Source organism: Dermacentor albipictus, chromosome 4, assembly GCF_038994185.2.
Source record: "Dermacentor albipictus isolate Rhodes 1998 colony chromosome 4, USDA_Dalb.pri_finalv2, whole genome shotgun sequence".
NCBI lineage: Eukaryota > Metazoa > Arthropoda > Arachnida > Ixodida > Ixodidae > Dermacentor > Dermacentor albipictus.
The window spans coordinates 35,061,600-35,081,285 of NC_091824.1; the positions used below are offsets into that span (position 1 = coordinate 35,061,600).

Below are 19,686 nucleotides of genomic sequence, written 5' to 3' on the forward strand. Positions count from 1 at the left end.
TGAAAGCGCCGTTTCTTGCTGGAATGATAGAACTGCGGTCGTGCACAGGAGCAGAGAGAGCTAGGAGAGAAGGCAATTTCACAGCGCGGAGTGCTGGCAGCTGTTTCGCTGCCATCGAAGGGCCCACGCTTCCGCCTTGAACGATAACAGCTACGACGTCCGCGGTCCCAAATCATCCGTCCCTATGCGCCCCCTTCTGCCGGCTGAGGCACCAAGAAAGCCTGTTATCATGTGGCATATTTGAGCTCCATTTGACCAAACCTTTTAGTCACGGCGGTCATATTGGTGGGCGCGACCTATTTTTGCCATTTTTGTGCAGTGGTAGAAATGAATAGACCACAACCATTAAGCGTAGGATAACTTGACCATTCTGCTAGCCTTACTTCCATTTTACTTCTCACTGATATGTACCGTTACAGAGCCCCGCATTGGGGAAGGCGTTACCGTGTTTTACGTGACGTTTGACGTAGGGCATGTCGGTAGCGACCCCGAAATATTTTTTTTCTTTTCTTGAAACACTTGCCGCCAATAAATAACTTTTGCATGTAACTCGAGCGGGTGATTCAATGGTTTTGTGAAGAAACGTAGCATGACGGACTTTACAATATTAAAATATTTATTTACCCTCCAATTTGACGGCTCATAAAATGCACAACGAGCCATTCTACCACCTTGATTTGCTTTCAGAGGAGTCTCAAGCACCCTGGCATAAAATTAAGCTTCACGCATGTATAGACAGGCGATCATAATTCGTGACTTGAGGGGCGGCTAAAGAAGATCCTATGACTCGTGAAATACCACGATCGCACGTTCGCTGTAGTGACCATTAAAACTGAATTTCATTTCTAGTGGTCGTGCCTAATTAGCTCACTTTTGTGAGCGCGCAGATAAATGCCAGGGGTGCTCGAGAATTCAAATAATCTTCTACGTGGATCGCCATTGAAAGCGCCCGTATGACTACAGCCCGGTTACCTGGCGCTCGCCATGTTGGCGAGTTGTGCTTTATTTCAGTTTTGAGATACGCTGTAGTGGTATTACATGACGGGCGTCATGTTACTGGCTAGATGAAGCATTACCCAAGCATTACCCAAGAAAGAGCATTGCCGAAAGCGCCAGGTATACAGGAATCTCCCAGCGAAAGCGCAGTCTTACTTCTGCTCAAATTTTCCACGGTGAGGTCAGATTAACACAGCGTTCGCGAGTATTCTGTGCCAGTTTCGCTCACAAGAAAGGCGAAGTACGCGTCGTATGAGGAGACGCAAACCGGGAAAATCGTTTCATGAATTTGGTGCAACGAAACGGTGTCGCCGTCATTTCGTTCTTGCATTAGTGACAGTAGGTTTTCAAGGCGCCGTGGCACGCGATGAGTCCATGGTTAGAGACCCGCGCCCGAAAACACTGCCACTCTCATGGGTTTCCTCGCCTGTCTGTCACTCATCGTAAAGCAAGCGCGAGTCAACGCCTGTTTCCTTTGTATGGTCTTCTTTTTTTTTTTTTCTCGCGCATTTACAAATAGGGTTCGCTTTCGCGTTGCTTTCGTTAAGATGGCGGGTGGTCCAACTCACCCGGGTTTTTAGTCCCTTTCCGACATGCGTGCGCAGCGTTTTCTTTTTTCTCCTACAGTAGAAATCTCCACGGCATTAGATATATTCTCGTATTCTCTTTGCGAGTCGCGCTTGCCTGTTTTGATGCAATTACTCTAATATAAGGATTAGGGCAGACAGAGAAGCTGCCCGAACTCAGCTTTTTCTATACGCTAGCAATCAGACTTTGTAGTGCCTTATCTGTAAGAAATAAACTGCAGCCCGGACGACGTGCACTAAGCGTACATTGAGCAACAATTGATGGACGTCACCACAGGAACAAATGCTGTTCGTAAAAGACGAAATACCCGTCTGAACGAGTCGAAAGCTGGCAGACGCGTTCTGGGATTCCCATCGCCGCCTTGCCAAATCGAGTGTCGCGAGGTTGTACGAAAAAGCCAATCTCGAGGGCAATGATGCAGGGGAGAGCATTTCGCAGCCAGTGTGGACCGCGACTTCGGACAACAGAAGAGCAGGGGCCTGCTTGCGTATGCAGAGGCGTGCAGCTCGCCGGCGTGTCGAGCCTATATACCGTCAATATTTGCTGTCACCTCTCGCCGTTCGGCGCGTTTCGGAATATACGAGCGAAGCATCGATCGCATAACCGCAATGCGTCTCAAGAAGTCGCAGCGCTGGGATCGACGGCACAACTCGAGAGTCGTTGATTGCGCGAGGGTTTTCTCAGCTGCGCATTAGTATGCTCTAAAAACTCCCGCGCTGTGCTGGTGCATTCGTCTATTTGGTGAGCAAGAAACATAATAATTCCCGGCACGTGGTCACCGCGTACTGCACGTGCCCAATAAAGCAGAACATAGTGATTGGAAATTGTGCGTAATGAATGAATGAATGAATGGATGAATGAATGAATGAGTAAATTAACAATTTGCTCAGGACAACGTATTCGCCTGAGTGCGGGAGGGATGGCAGGAGCACAATAAACAAAAAAAAAATAGAAAGGGAGCGGTCACCATATGACGGTGGGAGAAATTAGCAAATAACGAAGGAGGACAGGCGGCTCATGCGGTGTGAAATATTTCACAGGATGCCCGTCTGTGTGGCGAATTCAAAGTGAGCCAGGATGCTTTCGGCGGTCACTAGTTCCGCGCGTAATAAACTATTTTGGTATTTAGTCTACTATACAAGATATGTTTTTTTGTGCCATCCAGATTTCTTTATAAAAGAAGAACTTTCTGTGGGCCTAGTTGGTGCACATTTGACAAATATTTTTAAAGTACCAGCAAGAGACATGGCACAAAAGGACGGAAATACACAGGGCAGGCGCTACTTTCAATTGTTTATTCGATGACGTCGACATTAAACATATGGGACAGGCACATGCGCAGATGTGTTTATGTAAACAATACAAGATGTGAATATATGTATAAGAAATACCATCTAATTCACATGCGCGTCGAGGTATGCAAACCCTCTTGTGTACAGACTTAACGAAAGCTTACTGATGCAACCTTCGTCCATCTTTTTTATGTTATATGCTTCCATTATTAGGCAGAACTGCTCACTGTGGCTTTTACCTAGAACATTTCAGTCACGAAATAATGCCTCACATCTTCCGCAAGAGTTCATGTGATCCGCCAAATGCGTTTCTTCCGTATTTTTATTATTCAAGGCGTGCTCGCTAAATATGTCATTCACAAACCTTCCTGTTTGACCGATGTAGGCTTTGCCGCAGGTCAAAGTCAATGGGGCAGTTTAGGTAGTGCCAACGGTGCTTCTTTCGACAATCTCGCCTTATTTCGCTTGGTGGGACTACGTGAGGGCAAAGATAGTCAGGTTTGTTGGGGGCAGAGGTCGCGAATAGCCACGACGTTGGACTGGTTTTCGCTTCATTATTTGTAGACGACCATAAGCTAGGAAAAGCAAGTGAGCAAAACTAAGCAACATTTAAGAGGAAGTTTTAGCTCGGGTGCGCCTATCTAAATACATCTAAAGGGAGAACTCGTTTTTCTCGGCAACCACTGCACCAAAACTGACGAGGTTTGTTGCATTTAAAAGAAAAAAGCTTTAACTATAATGATTGTTGGGTTTGGATTTTTTATTTAGGAAGGTAATGTTGTACTAAAAATTGACAAAAATAAAAAAAATTCGAGAAACGAAACTATCAAGTGTACAACTCTGTAATACAGCAACGAAAAATGATAATACAATTCTGGGAATGGCATCTAATAGTACATCTAAAGCGCACAACATTGGTATGTGGCACATTATTATTATTTTATTTTTATTTATGAATACTGCGATCTTGTACACAAGATCATAGCAGGTGGGAAACATTGTGTGAGATACAGAATTACAGACACAAAGAAAACAAAATTGCACATAGAGATTCAACAACAGAATACAGCGACAAGGTCAATTAACAGCAATCAATTCAAATGCTCTTGAAATGAATGTAATGATGCCTGTCTGATAACATCATCCGTGAGGTTATTCCAATCAGTGATGGTCCTTGGAAAAAAGGAATATTTAAAACAATTAACTCGCGGATTTAATGGTGTTATAGAAAGAGAATGGCGATTTCTAGTTTGGTACCCCGAGGAATAGGTAAGAATATTGGAGGTGTCAACTTTGAGATTATTATTGCCGAATATTAAAAAAATTGCATGAATTAAAAAAAATTTATTACATGAATATTAAAAAAAATTTGTAATATGGAAATACAGCTTTTGCACAACCCTTGTAAACAACGTAACAAATTCACGTAAGATACAATATGACACAACAAATTTGGCTGCTTGCAATGATCGAGTGGATGCCGTTTACTGAACCGCGGTATCTGTTCTTAATGCAGAGCTATGCATTTGTGAACTTCGTGCTTCTAATCTTTCAAACTTTCGAATATTCGAACATTTTTGCCAGAATATTAGCAATCAAAATCGAGATTGCACTTCTAACTGTAATTAGAATTCAACTTTCACTCTCAAATGCAACAAATTTCAATAAAATTGATTCAGGGGTTGTCTCAGAAATACGTTATTGCGTTTTACATGTATTTGAATTGGCCGTGTCGGAGTTGGGCCCGAGCTAAAGCTTCCTCTTAAGCCACAGCGGAGTCAAACAATGCTTACGCATTAGTAGATAATTCTCAGAACTTCTGTAGCTTTTATACTCGTCATGACATTCTCTTAAGTGGTAGCAAATAGAACAGTAGTGTAGTGTTGTGAGCCTTTCCATCGTTTTACAGCGAAGGTGCATATGGCTAGGGTTCCGTGCATTTTTGTTCTCCATGCACAAAAATTATCATCCTCAATGGCTCATAACTCCATAGGCATTCATGTTCCTGTAAGCAAGCAAAAAATGTTATGGTTCATATTCCCTTAAGGCAGAGGCTACTCACTTCGCGTGAATTAGTTGCGATGACACTAGCCCTGCTGTCGTTGTCGGAGATTTCAATGTGGATGTGTTGGTACCGAAAAGGGAGTGGTTTACGCGTTCTGTGTCGCAGACATATCCGTTGCGATGCTACACTGATCCGATCCACTCGACCACCCCAGCGGTGTACCGGCATCGATTTGACATTATCAATGAATGTGATTGCACTTGCGAGTGAAATAATGACCAGCGACCAAGAGAATAAATGAGTTCGTACCTTTGTTCAAAATTGTGTCAGCTGCGTGTCGTGTGCTAAACATTTTCGCTTGTCAACCACCATCGCAGAGTGGAACGGCTCATGATTTTTTTTTTTCTAGTTTGAGCTAGGAGATAATACAATCCTTTAGTGGCAGCCGCAATATTTTGGCGTCGTTGGTAATCACCTCGCTGTTAACGCTGCCTGTTGGGCTCAGACCGGAGCGTCGACACTTCTTATACCTTTGTCGGGAGCAGGCCCTATAAAGTGTTTCGCAGTCTCGTGCGCACCATCATGCTGAGTTATACTCGCATACTGCGCGGAACACCAACCGTCGATTATACAGCCTCCACAGTACCTGCAATTACCACCGAACCTTCCACGATCTGACCCAACACTGCTGTGTAGATTGTGGGCCGAAAGAGCCTTCAATAACTGCTACAACTACGGCATTTGAAGGGCAGACTCAACCACGCGCGCTAAGTGTACGTGCGAAGACACTATTGCTCATCTTATGCGCCACTGTTTTTGGTTCAATAAGCAACGCCAGGCTGCCCAATGGACCTTGAATATGCTGGGCGATAGGCCATTCACAGAAGCAAAGGTCTCGGGAGCTTCGCCTCCCAGCTCATCGGCCCAGGAAGCAATTCGAGCTTTTACGCACTACCTGAAGGCGACAGACAAGAGTGCCCGATTTTCGATACGCTACACCGTGTTCAGGGCATGTGAAAGTACGATTAAGACTTATGTCTTCTCTCTCTCGTTCTTTCTATCCCCCACACTCCTCCCCACGTGTAAGGCAGCACATAAAGTCTGGTTAACATCCCTGCAGTTCCTTCCTCCATTCTCTCTCTCTTTAGGCAATCAGAACCGTCTACCCGCCGTGGCGTTGGGGAAGGGTGCAAGTCTCGCACTTCAGACGACCGCGGGTTCAATTCCTACACAGGCTAGAGTTCAAACTTTTCTTGCAAAGCCATTTTTTGTTTTTGTTTTCAGGTACCTCCCTGAGAAATTTGACGTCAGTAGGACAATTTCTTAGCGTGTCGGCCTCTTCGCGCCGTCGGCTATTTTCGGTGCCATGATTCAGTCACGACATATTTTCTCTTAACGGGCCGTATAATGCTTTCTCGTTAAAATGTGTCTGGCCCCTGCTTCAGCCCTAACCGCCTCTGCGTAATTGTTGCAAACGGCCATCACTGGCTCTGACCGTGAACGTGTGCTGGTTAGATGCTCTGTGCAGACGTTGATTACGCAGAGTTATGGCGCAAGCTAGCCCTACCGTGACGGAGTGCCCCAACAAATGACGCGCGTGGCTTTGCCAGATAGAGAAATGTAGCCATCAACAGTGCGGCCTCTTTCGCCTTCTGCATTGTTGGCTGCTGGGCAAACATACATCGTTAATAAACCGAGAGCAAGTTCTCGAACACTAACTCAGGTTATAGTGGAGAAACTAGCAGAGCCAGCGCCCACTCATGCAAAACTGCCATCACCTATTTACCGAGAAGGCCCAGGCTGCAGCAACAAGCACAGTGAAGCCAGTGTAATTTACTGCGTTACTCAGAAGTTTGGGAAGTAATTAAAATAAGCATCCTCTGATTGCAGCAGTGATCACCAGCGTCAGGGCGCATAAAACTCAGCAACTGATGAACTATTAGGCCCTACGTGCACAGTGAAAAATTAACGTTCGATGGAGTAGTACACGTGAGAAATGGCAGAATATAACCGATGTTTTCTCGGTATGGGAGAGGATATATATATTAATAAGTAATCTGGTTTCGTTCCACCTTTGAACGTGGATGTACAGCGAAGCTGTTGCCGGCGTTGTATCATAAGAAAAACAACACCCCAACAGGCGAGGTACGACACGCGTGAACGCAAGTTTGCGAAAGTGCCGCATACGTCCTCATTCTAGCCTCTCCGGCAAGCGCAAGTGCCTTACTGAACGAATTGAATGTTTTAAACTGAAACTCACACACAACTTGCAGACATGACAGCTTCGGACTGTAATTCGAATATACGAGAAATTACCTTTCTGTTGCCCGGAAACTCAAAGACAAAGCCCTTTTCAAGCTGCTGTTTCAGTTCTGTATGATGGCCGCAGCCGCTAGGTGGCGGTGCTTGTTTTGGGTGAGCCCAGAGCGAGCCTACGAAAAATTCGTACAAGCTATAGGGTAACGGTTTCACCGTAAAAAACGACAAATATTACAGGCTATTCATGGTGGGCAATATCGTCGCCGCTTTTATTGAAGCACGCAGGAGAATAGTAAATGGTATGATGAGAACAGAAACCTGGATGGTTTGTTGCACGTTCATTGCACAGCAGCTCTACTGGTGCAGCGAGAGAAGAACGTAATAAATACACATGCGCTAACTCTCCACTTATTTGGTATTAGAAGTTAGCATGTATGTAAACGAAAGAGGGCTGTTTGCAATGTATGAAGGCATAACGGTCGCGAGCGGGCAACAGAAAAATGATGAACTCGAGGTACTCTGCTTGTGCTTGCTAGATATTCAAATTATTTGTGACAGAGAGTGATGGACGCTTGAGACTCGATTGTCCTCCTTGTTTGTAATGTGCAAGGTTTTAGTCGGCTCGCGATCCAGCTGCTGACCGTGACGTGAAAACAATTTGGAGGTCGCTTAAGCTTCGCCTTAAAGATTGAATCACAACAGCATTCAGTTCAGTTCAGTTCAGTTTGTTTATTCAGACATACATTGCCTGGGTTGAAAGGACTAAAAGGCAGATGAGCTCTGCCTGACTAAGGTCCCTCCACCCATGCATTTGCTCAGAAGCAGTGAGAAAAAAAAAGGAAAAACAATGGCTTTGTACATTAAAGCGCCACAAAAAGATTTTCATGAACAGAGGTAATATCGTGATTAGGCATTTTAAATTGGGTAACGGAAACTCACAATAATGCAACAGCAACAACCCATAAGAAGCACAAACGCGCACATAAATGGCAGACATATTAAAAAGTACAAAGTATCGTGCAAGCGTTATACAAAATGTAACACAATTCCTAACAATGTATAACTATTAGAAAACGCAGCAGAACAGAGAGGTTATGGAACAATAAAAATGTTTTTTTTTTTAAACTCAGGAACTTATTTAGGACAGAGCACCAGACAGTAAGTAAATTGTAACATTTTTCTTTAAGCTGTGGATAGAAGTACAGTTTTCAATAAGTTCGTGGATATGACTATTGTTGCGGAGAAAGTTAGGTATAAGGTAGAGCAATGTTTGATTACCGTAAATGGTTCTGAATAACGGTATTCTAAATCGCTCGTGTCGGAGGTCATAGGGAACATTAGTAGGGTAGCATTGAGCCATATAACTAGTCAATTTATTTCCAATTTCCTTGCGAATATACAAGGCGAGCTTCAGATTAAAAAGTTGGTTAACAGTAAGCAATTTAAGCTTGATAAAATATGGCGCAGTGTGTTCAGTTGGTTCCAGATTTTCTATGCAGCGAACAGCTCTCTTTTGTATAATTTTTAACCTTTCAAGGTTCGTTGCTGAAGTCGTACCCCATATTAAGAGACAGTAATTGAGATGGGAATGAACTAGTGAATAATATAACTGGAGCTTTAGCCAGTTGGGTACTAGAGACCTAAGTTTATATAAGACAGAAATTGATCTAGACATACTGGCATGTACTTTGTTGATTTGCGGTGTCCAACTGAGATTTTCATGAAAAAGTACACCTAAGAATAACGGGACACGCTCGATGTCATTATTTTTAAATCTAACAGAAATGGTGTAATCTTCGCGTTTATTTCTGCCTTTGAATAAAATATATTTACTTTTACTAACATTTAATTCTAGCTGGTTACACTCAAGCCAGTAAGAAAGCGATACCAACCATTCGTTCGCCGCGATTTCTAAATCTCTTAAGCGGCTTCCAGAGAAAAACAAGCTGGTATCATCCGCATACAGAACTATTGAGGAAGATTCTCGTACCGGCACGATATCATTTATGTAGATAGTAAAAAGGAGTGGACCGAGTATAGAACCTTGTGGTACACCGAATTTCAAAGGCTGTAGCTGAGATTTATACCCGTGAAGAAACGTATACTGTAGCCTGTCTGTTAAGTAACTGCGCACTAATTGTAGAGCTACCCCTCGAATGCCGTAATGTGGTAATTTTTCGAACAGTATATTATGCTTGACCGAGTCAAATGCTTTTCGGAAGTCTAAAAAAATTCCCAGGGTGAACACCTTGCTATCAATATTCTTTGCTAATTTTTCTTTGATACTAAGTAAAGCTGTTTCAGTAGATTTTTTCTCGCGAAAGCCGAATTGTTCCTTGATAAGCAATTCATGTTCATCAAGAAACTTGGTTATTCTTGTTTTTATTATGTGCTCTAAAACCTTTGAGAATAAAGGTAACACCGAAATCGGTCGATAATTGTTAAGATTATTCAAAGGACCACCTTTGTGCAAGACCGCAACCCTGGCTATTTTCATATTAACTGGAAAAATGCCTGTTGATAATGCTCTGTTGCAAATATGCTGCAAAGGCGCTGATAAACGGTTAGCAACGAAAATAATTGGAGTAGCTTTAATGTCGTCATTACCGGCAGCAGTATTTTTATTTAGCTTCTTAAGAAAAGAGTTTATCTCTAATTCACTGCAAGGAGACATAAATATAGAATTCGTAATGCAAGAGGATATATATTTCTCTGCATCTAGCTGAGTGCTGGAAGATGAATATGCGCCTGAAGATAAAAAGTGGGAATTGAATTTATCTGACAAAGTCTCTTTACTGTATTCGACACCATCAGTAATTAGTGTACCAGGGATGCTGTTCTGTTGTTGACCAATAAGCAATCGTAATGCGTTCCAAATTTTTTTAGGGTCATGAGAAACAGCAATAAACCTATTCTTGTAATATTCACATCGAGCTTTCTTGAGATCAGAGTTTAACTTGTTTCGAATTTTCTTATACTCAATTAGAAGAGAGATATCTTTTAGATTAATAAATTGACGGTACATCATATCACGGGCTTTTATTCTTTGAAGTAACTCTTTTGTTACCCATGGTTTTCTACATTTTTATGTGCTTTTTTCGCGCAACGCAAAGGAAAAGCTTCTTCATAGCAACATTTAACTTTTTGCAGAAAGATGTCGTATGAAATGCTTGCGTTTTCTTCCTCATAAACATCCGACCAGTCAACACACTCGATCATCGAGTGAAAAGCAGAGAGACTCATTTGATTAAAACTACGATAAGGTACTGGGGGAATGCGAGCAGGATGTATTTTGTTTTTTGGAACAGGAAAGATACAAAACACAGGTAAGTGATCACTCAAATCGACTGAAAAAATGCCAGGTATAACATCACTTTCATCATGACTAATTACGCACAGATCAATCAAAGTTTGACTTAATCCTGTTATTCTTGTCGGCGAGCGTATAACATTTGTACAAGAGAATGACTCAATTATGTCTAAAAATTGTCCAGACTGTGAACTGTCTATTAGTAAATCAATGTTAAAATCACCAACCAGGACAATGGGAAGCATAGCAGAGGACACATATTCAAAAACAGACGTAATATATTCAAAGAATGCTGTAGCTTCACCAGAAGGCGGGCGATAAATTGAAGCAATGACTGTTCCAGCACTCTTAACAACGATTGATTCATAATGCGCAGTAATACCAGAAAACTGCGACAAGACATCATAGGCAATGTCATCTTTAATATACAATGAAGTTCCTCCACCTCTGCGACCTGATCTATAAACACCTTCAGACCTATAGCCGGAAAAGTGTACAACATCTTGAACATTCTGAAACCAAGTTTCCGTAAATGCTATGAAATTAAAATTGTAATCAAGGGATTCAAAAAATGCCTCTGTTTCAAGTTGCTTGTTCCTCAAGCTTCTTATATTTGCGTGGAAAACTGACATGTTATCGCTTTTTCTGCGCAGGGTATGTACTAGGGATTTAAAAGAAGAAACATCGTGATACATAACCTTAGTGAAGTCAGTCATCGAAAGCAGAAATCACAACAACGAAAATTATAAGCAGTGCAATCTTGTAGCCGTTCAACGAATCTTATCAAGATCAGCTTCGCAATTGATGCGCACTGCCCGCTGGCCAGATGCCTTACGCATGAAAAGCTTTCCATCCTTTTGCCATGCGAACTCGTAGTGAATTTCCCGCGCCTTTGCCTTCATCATCCACAAAAGATTCTTATTCTGCGGTGTCAAATTGTCTCTGAAATGTATCGGCAATTGAGCAGCTGTAAGTTCGTTTTTCTTTGCCATCCATTCATCGCGCATGACACGTGATGCGAAACGAATTAATATTACCGAGGCCTTGCCAGGCTTGGCAGGCAGCCTGTGTAAGGCCTCAAAGTCGGTACGGGTCAACTGAGGAAGGTGAAGTTTATTTGCCAGTTCATTCACCCTAGCGAGCAGATTCTCGTTTTCAACATCTGGCAGTCCCTGAATTTCTAGATTCTGTCTTCTACTGTACTGTTCGAGGGCGGCGACCTGTTTTTTTAATTCAGACACTTCCTGATTGTTGTGAGAGGATTCCACCACATCGATTCTTTTCCCAAGGCTTAGGATTTCTGCAGATTGTTTTTTTAATTCTGCAAGTACCGTGTCGTACTGTTCAGACAGATGCTCAATGGAGTGTTCCATTTTGTCGACCGTTTCCTTAATTGAAAAAAGAGCATCCACCCTACTCTGAATTACAGGTAACTGAGTCAATTTTCGATTAATTTCAATGAGCACCTTCTCCAGTGCTTTTTCATCCCGAAAGTTACCACTTGCGCATTGAGTCCCACGGGCAGCTAAGACTAGACATGTTTGGCATTTCCATGCTCTTTTTGACGTATCATCTTTAGCTTTGAAGGCAGTTTTGCTTATGCCCGAGCATGTTCCCAAATGGTAACTGTAGTTACATTCAGAACACTTTGGATTCACACAATTATCTGGGAGCAGCTCATTACAGACCAAACACAACTCCGACATTTCGGTTCAAAGAACAGAAGTTACAAAGCACTTGTAAAGGAAGTATACGCAGCAGTGGTGGTGGCAGAAGCAATATAGTACGTTAAAGTAGTCAGAAATTAAACCAACTTGCAAAAGCAGAGGATAGCAATCACTGTAGAGCCGTTCCGTCCGTTGCCACCACCACTGAGCAAATGGGCTCGTCGAAGGCTTGCCGTCGTCTTTAAGTCAGCACGGCGGTGACGTGGCTCATGACGTAGAGCGGTAGCTGACACGTGGTAGCGGCCGCTATCGGGAAGCTTCAGCAGGCAAGTGGTGATATTGAAGACAGTCAAGTGTTCCAACGCAGTAACTGCAAAAGCAGAGGATAGCAATCACTGTAGAGCCGTTCCGTCCGTTGCCACCACCACTGAGCAAATGGGCTCGTCGAAGGCTTGCCGTCGTCTTTAAGTCAGCACGGCGGTGACGTGGCTCATGACGTAGAGCGGTAGCTGACACGTGGTAGCGGCCGCTATCGGGAAGCTGCAGCAGGCAAGTGGTGATATTGAAGACAGTCAAGTGTTCCAACGCAGTAACTGCAAAAGCAGAGGATAGCAATCACTGTAGAGCCGTTCCGTCCGTTGCCACCACCACTGAGCAAATGGGCTCGTCGAAGGCTTGCCGTCGTCTTTAAGTCAGCACGGCGGTGACGTGGCTCATGACGTAGAGCGGTAGCTGACACGTGGTAGCGGCCGCTATCGGGAAGCTGCAGCAGGCAAGTGGTGATATTGAAGACAGTCAAGTGTTCCAACGCAGTAACTGCAAAAGCAGAGGATAGCAATCACTGTAGAGCCGTTCCGTCCGTTGCCACCACCACTGAGCAAAGATCCAAAGATTCAAAGATCTCTCAGATTCAAAGATCTCTCACTGCTTCTCCCGCTTCCCGGCAACTTCAGCGTATGTAACCGTAATGTTTACCAGGAAACGCTCACGGCGAACGCTATGCACGAAGGTGGCCTTTCTGGTATAAATGAGGCCTCTTTGGTGGGCCGCCACGCCGCGGAGGCAAGCTCCATCTGGAAGCGTTTTAAAGAAGCGGGCGCGCCGCTGCGTGGTCTCCGAGATATTCGCTCGCCGACACGCCAAAATCGCGCACGTCGTGGTCGGTCTATAAATGGTACAAACGCTTCAAAGGGGTTTGTTTGACTTTTAGCCTAATAAAATCTTGTATATTCTCGTGTATTAAAATTATTATCGGACGCTATCTTGTCTGTAGGTTGTGCGTAAGTCGTTCTTTACGATTTTTCTACTTATTTTAGCTTGAGAAATTCAGTTAGTTCAGTAACTTACTTGCACCACACGGAAGGCCTGGGAATGGGTGGTTCGAAAATCTCTTTTTCGCCGACGTCGCCCACGTCGGATTTTCTGCGACACGGGGCCCATAACGCTGTTGCGTAAGAATAGTCGGGTCACAAAACGTGGGCGTTCATCCACACATTCATTTATCCGATTTATTGATGTAAATACTCTCAGGGCCAATTCGGCGTTACATAGAGGAGTGGTTAGCACTTTACCGTCGGGATTGCTGGCGATGGAGGCGGGTAAGTGGGCCGAGTCAAAGGCAGTCTTCTGTACAAAGGAATTTACCCACTGGTGTGTGCGGCAGGTAGGCACGTAAACTTTCACATCGCGATGAATGTGGGAGGAAATGTATGAAGAGGCAGCGATGAGTTCGCGTTTTAGCTCTGAAATATGACAACAAATTTTGTGAAAGAGGCACAGTTGAGCACCTTTCCGTCTAATTGCTGAGTAAGATAGATTGAGAGTGGTTCATTGATGACACGCTTGCGTTGCGGGCCAAGTTGCGTGCCATAAAAGTGGCACATTGATGTGGAATTGATCCAAGGGAAGAATACGAGAGTAGAATAGGGTTCTCAAGTGCATGAGCCGTATTCGAGTTTTGACCTCATGAAAGCTTTGTAGAGAGCTAGTTCTGAATAGCTGGGATCAGAGGAGAAATTACAACTAATGAAACCGAGGACAGTCTTTAACAGACAAACTGGGTGCGAGAGGTTAAAAAACTATTAAATGTGGGGATGCGTGACGAGATAGGAAGGGTTCAAAGCAGATGAGATGAAAAATGTGACAGTATTTTAGGTTAATCCTTACGACAGAAGAATGATCAGGATAAATTAGTATTGAAGCACATTACTTATGAAACCATGAAGTCGTTTACTGACAGGAGGGCATATTTTGGAAAAGTTACGGTTCTGCCCCTTATTCCTACGCTCGCTAGTGCATCCGTTTGCTGTCAATGTACATGCGGAGATGACCGCCCATTATCTTTCATTAACTTCTTGATACTGCCTTGCCACTGCGTCCATACCCTAAGTCCACTGGCGTAGGGAACCCTATGCCAGGGCAGTCTATCGGGGGCCATGTGTAAAAAAAATGCAATAACAATAGAAGATAACCGAAGAAGAGTTTGGATTTTACGTAATACTAATCCTCTTGCGCCTTTAGAACTCCCTAATGACATCACGTGCTTTCTTTTTTTGTGTTTCTTTACCGTCTACCACTCAGTGTGCGAGTAAGATTCGCCTAAATCGGAATCTTGTGCATGCTACAACTTGCTCAGTGACAGGGCACCTAACGACCCGACATCGCACTCTAATTAAACAGCCGAAACTTTCACTGCTTTTGGGTCGTCTTATACGCAGTGAGCAAGCCATTCCCAGTAGTGAGCGAAGCACCTTATCTCCGTGAAATGGCTCTGCGCCATGGCCATCGATTGAAGCTGACTTGCCTTTTTTCTAGAAACATTAGTATAGATTGACCTCGATATTCACGATAGACTTTTAGAACACCACTTCCTGCCATTCCATAGCGTACGCGGTTTGTTTGTGCTCGTCGGTCTTTCTCTCTTTCTGTCTCTCTCCCTCCAGCAGTATTTTCTTTTATTGCTATAGCAAGTATATGGACACTCCAAGCGCATTTCTGCCGTCACCGTCGCTCTTGTCGTCGCCATTGCCGTGAGGTTCCGTATGAGTGAAAGCGTGTAATGATGAGCAGGCGAACGCGGTTAAATCTCGCGTGCGCGAGCGAGATACGTGGCCCCGGATGCGTGCCCATCCCTTTGGCGCGCGAGACAGGGGAATGAGGCGAGAGGGAGGGGCGTACTTCTCCGGCGACTGCTACGATGCCTCGATGTCCTACTTGGTTGTCCTCCTCGATGTCCTCCTCGATGTCCTCTTTGCCGTGGGTGGCTCCAGAGAGCGGAGACAACCGCGGCGTCTGCTATGGCGTTGGCCACGCGAATCGCGGACGCCGTAGTAGACGCTGTTTGCGGAAACCGTAGGGACGCGTTGCTGGCGCTCGTGTGTCTTGCAAGTTATCTGCGACGTGGCTAAAGTGCGCGCCCACGCGGGCCTCTCTGCGATGTTTGCAGAGTGCGCGTAGTGCTGGTTGCTTCGTATGCGTTGTGCTTTCCACGTTTCATGCGCCTTGAAGCGACATATGCACGGAGGTCAATTGGCTCGCCGCTGCGGCCGCGATTTTTGAGAGAGTGTCCGAATTCATTCAGTGATGTGTGTTCATGTTTACCTGTGCGCGCCTGACACCGTGCTGGTTAATTTAGTTAAAACAGGTAGAAGGGCTAGTTGGCTTGAATCCATGATAGGATGTGTAAGCGTGGCTGAACAAGGAGGTAGAAAGAAGCAGACACACAAAGACAGGGCTGTTTCCGTGTGTCTGTTTCTACGTCATCATCAAGTCACGCTTACACATTCTAAAATTGTTAATTTCACTAGTAAGCGAGTGAGTGGGTGAGTGTCAACTTTATTATTAGAAGGGGTAAGGGATAAGGGAGACTAAGCTACGTAGGCTTCCAGCTGTGCTTCACGATGGAGTCTTCAGCTCGTGCCAGGACCCGTATTTGGATGTCTCGGTCGGTGCTGGAGAGAAGGGCCTCCCATTGTTCGTCGGTGGGGGGTGGCGAGACGAGGTCGGCGGGCGGGGGGTCTTCCGGGCTAGTAAGCGAATGTTTACAAGTTTATGCGGCCGATAAAACTACTATCGTTACTTCGCACAGCAATCCATAAAATCTTTATCGCTATCGGTGGTTTGCCTTTCCCACGGAACTATGTATGTTTGACCTCCCTGTTTTTCTATGCATCCTTGCGCTCTGTTTCACTGAAGCCAAGAAATACCAGAAGTCGAGTAATATGTACGGTCTTCTTACTATTGCTGCAGATGTACTGGTTAGCGGCCGTGTTCTCTATGCAATTTAGCGCTCAAACAATGAGCGCTACGTATAAAGTTCTCACTGGGACAAATACGCCTTCAGCTGTGTCAGTCATTCAAGAAAGCGAATACACTTCTAAATACGCTTAGCGATTAGCTTACATTGAGAGTCATTGTTGATGGTTTCTACATAATGTTCTTTTCGTCATTCCAATCAGCATATTTTACAAAAGGCGATCACCGCATAATTTCTGGCTCAGCTTTTGATGACTTGCTTGTTAGGCCGATGAAGTACAATTTTGTTTTTAGGAATAACTCATGGCTTATGACTTCAAGTATTGGCTAATATCAGTCCTGTGCTTAAAGAAAAGCCTGTTTTATGACTGGGCGTTCGCAACGCTGCGTTGTCGTGGCAATGCCGCTGGCTAATTAATAAAATTCTGGTGTTTTAAGTGCCAAAACCACGATCTTACTACGGCGCGCACCGTAGTAGGGCGCTCCGCAATAATTTTGAACCCTAAGGTTGCGCGTTGGGATTGTTGGTGCGTCATGCTAAATGCCTTTGGCGTTGTGCATCGGAGACAGGACAAATGGACAGAGAAACACGCAGCGCCATAATTTGTGTTTCTATGTCCCTTCTTCACGTCTTAGATGCGTTACGCCAATGGCAGCTAAATTTTGATTACTTTTCGATTCTTGAACATGCACCCAATGTATGGACGCTTTTGCATTTTGCCCAAATCGAAATGCGGTCACCGCGGTCGGGATTTGATCGCGCACCCTAGGGCTTAGCAGCGCAAGACCAAAGCCACTACACCACGACGAGGGGTGCCTGCGGCTATGTTTATATACACTGAAAACTGCTCTGTTATCTATATTTCAGTCTATATAAATGGACACAAATACATTAGGAATCTGCTATCAGGTTGACCTGGAGGCTTACAAAAAGGGTTCTACTTAAATTGAGAACGACGCAACGAGCTATGGAAATAAGAATGATGGGTGTACCGTTAGGGGGGGGGGGGGGTGATAAGAAAGCAGATTGGGTGATGGAACAAACGCGAGTTAATGACATCTTTGTTGAAATCAAGAAAAAGAAATGGGCATGGGCACGACATGTAATGAGGAGGGAAGATAACAGGCGGTCATTAAGAGCTACGGACTGCATTCCAAGAGAATGGAAGCGTAGCAGGGTGCGACAGAAAGTTAGGTGGACGGATGAGATTAAGAATTTTGCAGGGACAACGTGGCCACAATTAGCACATGACCGGGGTAGTTGGAGAAGTATGGGAGAGGCCTTTGCCCTGCAGTGGTGACGTAGCCAGGCTGCTGCTGCTGCTGCGGATGATGATGATGATCAAGTTTACACTAGTCATCTTATGTCAATCAATAAGGGAGTATGATGTGCGGAACAAGCATTAATGGAATCGTGACTTATAGCACCCGCATAGGCAGAGGTAAGGCAAGAACGACGAAGACAAGCGCTTGTCATCGTCGTTCTTTCGGTTCCCCCGTCTGTGTATGGGCTGTAAGTTACGTTTGCAGTGGAATACCAACTAGCCCGTACTGAGACCCTCTTTCACGAATTTTTCTCGTAGCCCTAGTGTGGCCAAGAGCGCCTTGATCCAGGCTTGTACACGTTAAAAAATATGTAACCGTGTACAATTAAAACTCCTTCTTTAAAAAATGTGATCCAATACGTTTACCAGTTACTCGCCCGTAAATGTAATTGGACAATTTCTAAAAAGTAATCGGTTACTTTGACGTTACATTCCTCCCGATTTTTATATCATTGCAATAAATACAGTAAAAAGAAGTAGCTGGCCTAGCTCTTTCAAGGCTTCCTCTTTGGCACTTCACACGTTGTTCGTCTTCGCTAAGACTTTATTTTCAAGTTCTTCTTCGGTAAGCTTCCCTCGTTGGCTTGTGGCATCTGGAGGGACACTGAAAACTCGCCCAATGTGCGGGCTGAAGAGGTGGGCTTTGTTGTAACAAAGGATCACCTCGCTCAAAAGACTGGGGAAGGCTCTCCCGATAGGGCGAGGGAAAACTGAAAACTTGCTCATAGGTGCTTCCCTGGCATCAGCATCCGAAGTGGCCTTCGCCCTATCGAAGAGCCGTGTGAACTTGTTGGCCTCCATATGATGGACCAGATGATAGCAGATTTGTGCCATGTGGCACAGACAATTCTGAAAAAGAAAGTGTTGAACAGCCACGAACTTCTGTCTATTTTGAAGGAGTGAATACGGCACTAAAAGAAGACGAATTGAGTAGCAGCTTTTACCGCTTCTGAAAGCCCTTTCAAAGCACTTCCAGGCGACAGAGATAGAGAGGCAGACAGACAGACAAATTTATTAAACGAGAAAAGCTCAGTGGTGTGACTTCTAATTGAAGAGTGTAAATCTAAGTTGGCCATATTTAGGCACAGGTGCAGGACGCTGATTGTCGGAGACAGGCAGTCCATAAAAATTTTTTTTATTCTTTTGGACACTGTAGTTCCTGCCAAATTTATGTACTCTAATCAGCTTCGCCTTCTATAACAAAGTTATGGAATTACAGTAGACGCTACGAAATAAAGAAAGTAATCGTTAAATTAGAAGACTACCAAAACATGTAAAGAACAAGGTCTAATTAAAGACGTATAATTCATCATCTATATGTGTGCCCCAATCAGTCAGTTGCTCAATTGATTGCTCAATAATTGAATGCACGAAAACTGAATCAAGTAATCAAATAAATTATATATCAGTCAATAACGCGATCGATGGATCACTCGAACAATCAGACAGTCCGTCCGTCCGTCCGTCCGTCTAGTAATGAAATGCAGTTCAATAGATAGACCCATGAGAGATAAATCGACGAAAGGCGCAAAACACGGCCCACCGCTCGTGCTCGCAGGTGTGGAAGGACGACGCGTGGGAGGCCCGCTTCACCCTCCGTCCCGTGGGCCTGGTGCTTCCCTCGGTGCGGGCCGACCAGCAAGGGGTGTACGTGTGCCGTGTCGACTTCCGCCAGGCGCAGACGCTCAACCGGCTCGTGCGCCTCACGGTCATCGTGCCGCCCCGCGTCGTCATCATCCGCGACAGCCGGGGACGGCCGCTCAACGGAAGCGTCACCGCCGTCGACGGCCAGTCGCTGTCGCTGCTCTGCACGGCGCCCGGAGGTGAGTGGAGAAGAGAAATACGACGACCATTTGAAACGTGCTGCTTTTCCTCCTTGCGAATAACTGTGAACGATGTGTTCGAGAAAGGAAAAGGGCGTCACAAAGTCCGATCAAGCAATTTGATTTCCATGCACAGAAACTCGGTGCACAAATAGTCCGTTATTGCA

At 44.7% G+C, this 19,686-nt stretch overlaps 1 protein-coding gene across 1 annotated transcript in view; it reads left to right on the plus strand.

Moving 5' to 3' along the window:
* The window catches only part of LOC139059516 (nephrin-like), a 400,294-nt gene that overhangs the window by 245,172 nt on the left and 135,436 nt on the right, over positions 1 to 19,686 (plus strand). The window contains exon 3 of the mRNA XM_070537938.1: positions 19,255 to 19,519. Within this exon, the coding sequence (XP_070394039.1) occupies positions 19,255 to 19,519 (265 nt within the window). The remainder of the gene's footprint in view (positions 1 to 19,254; positions 19,520 to 19,686) is intronic.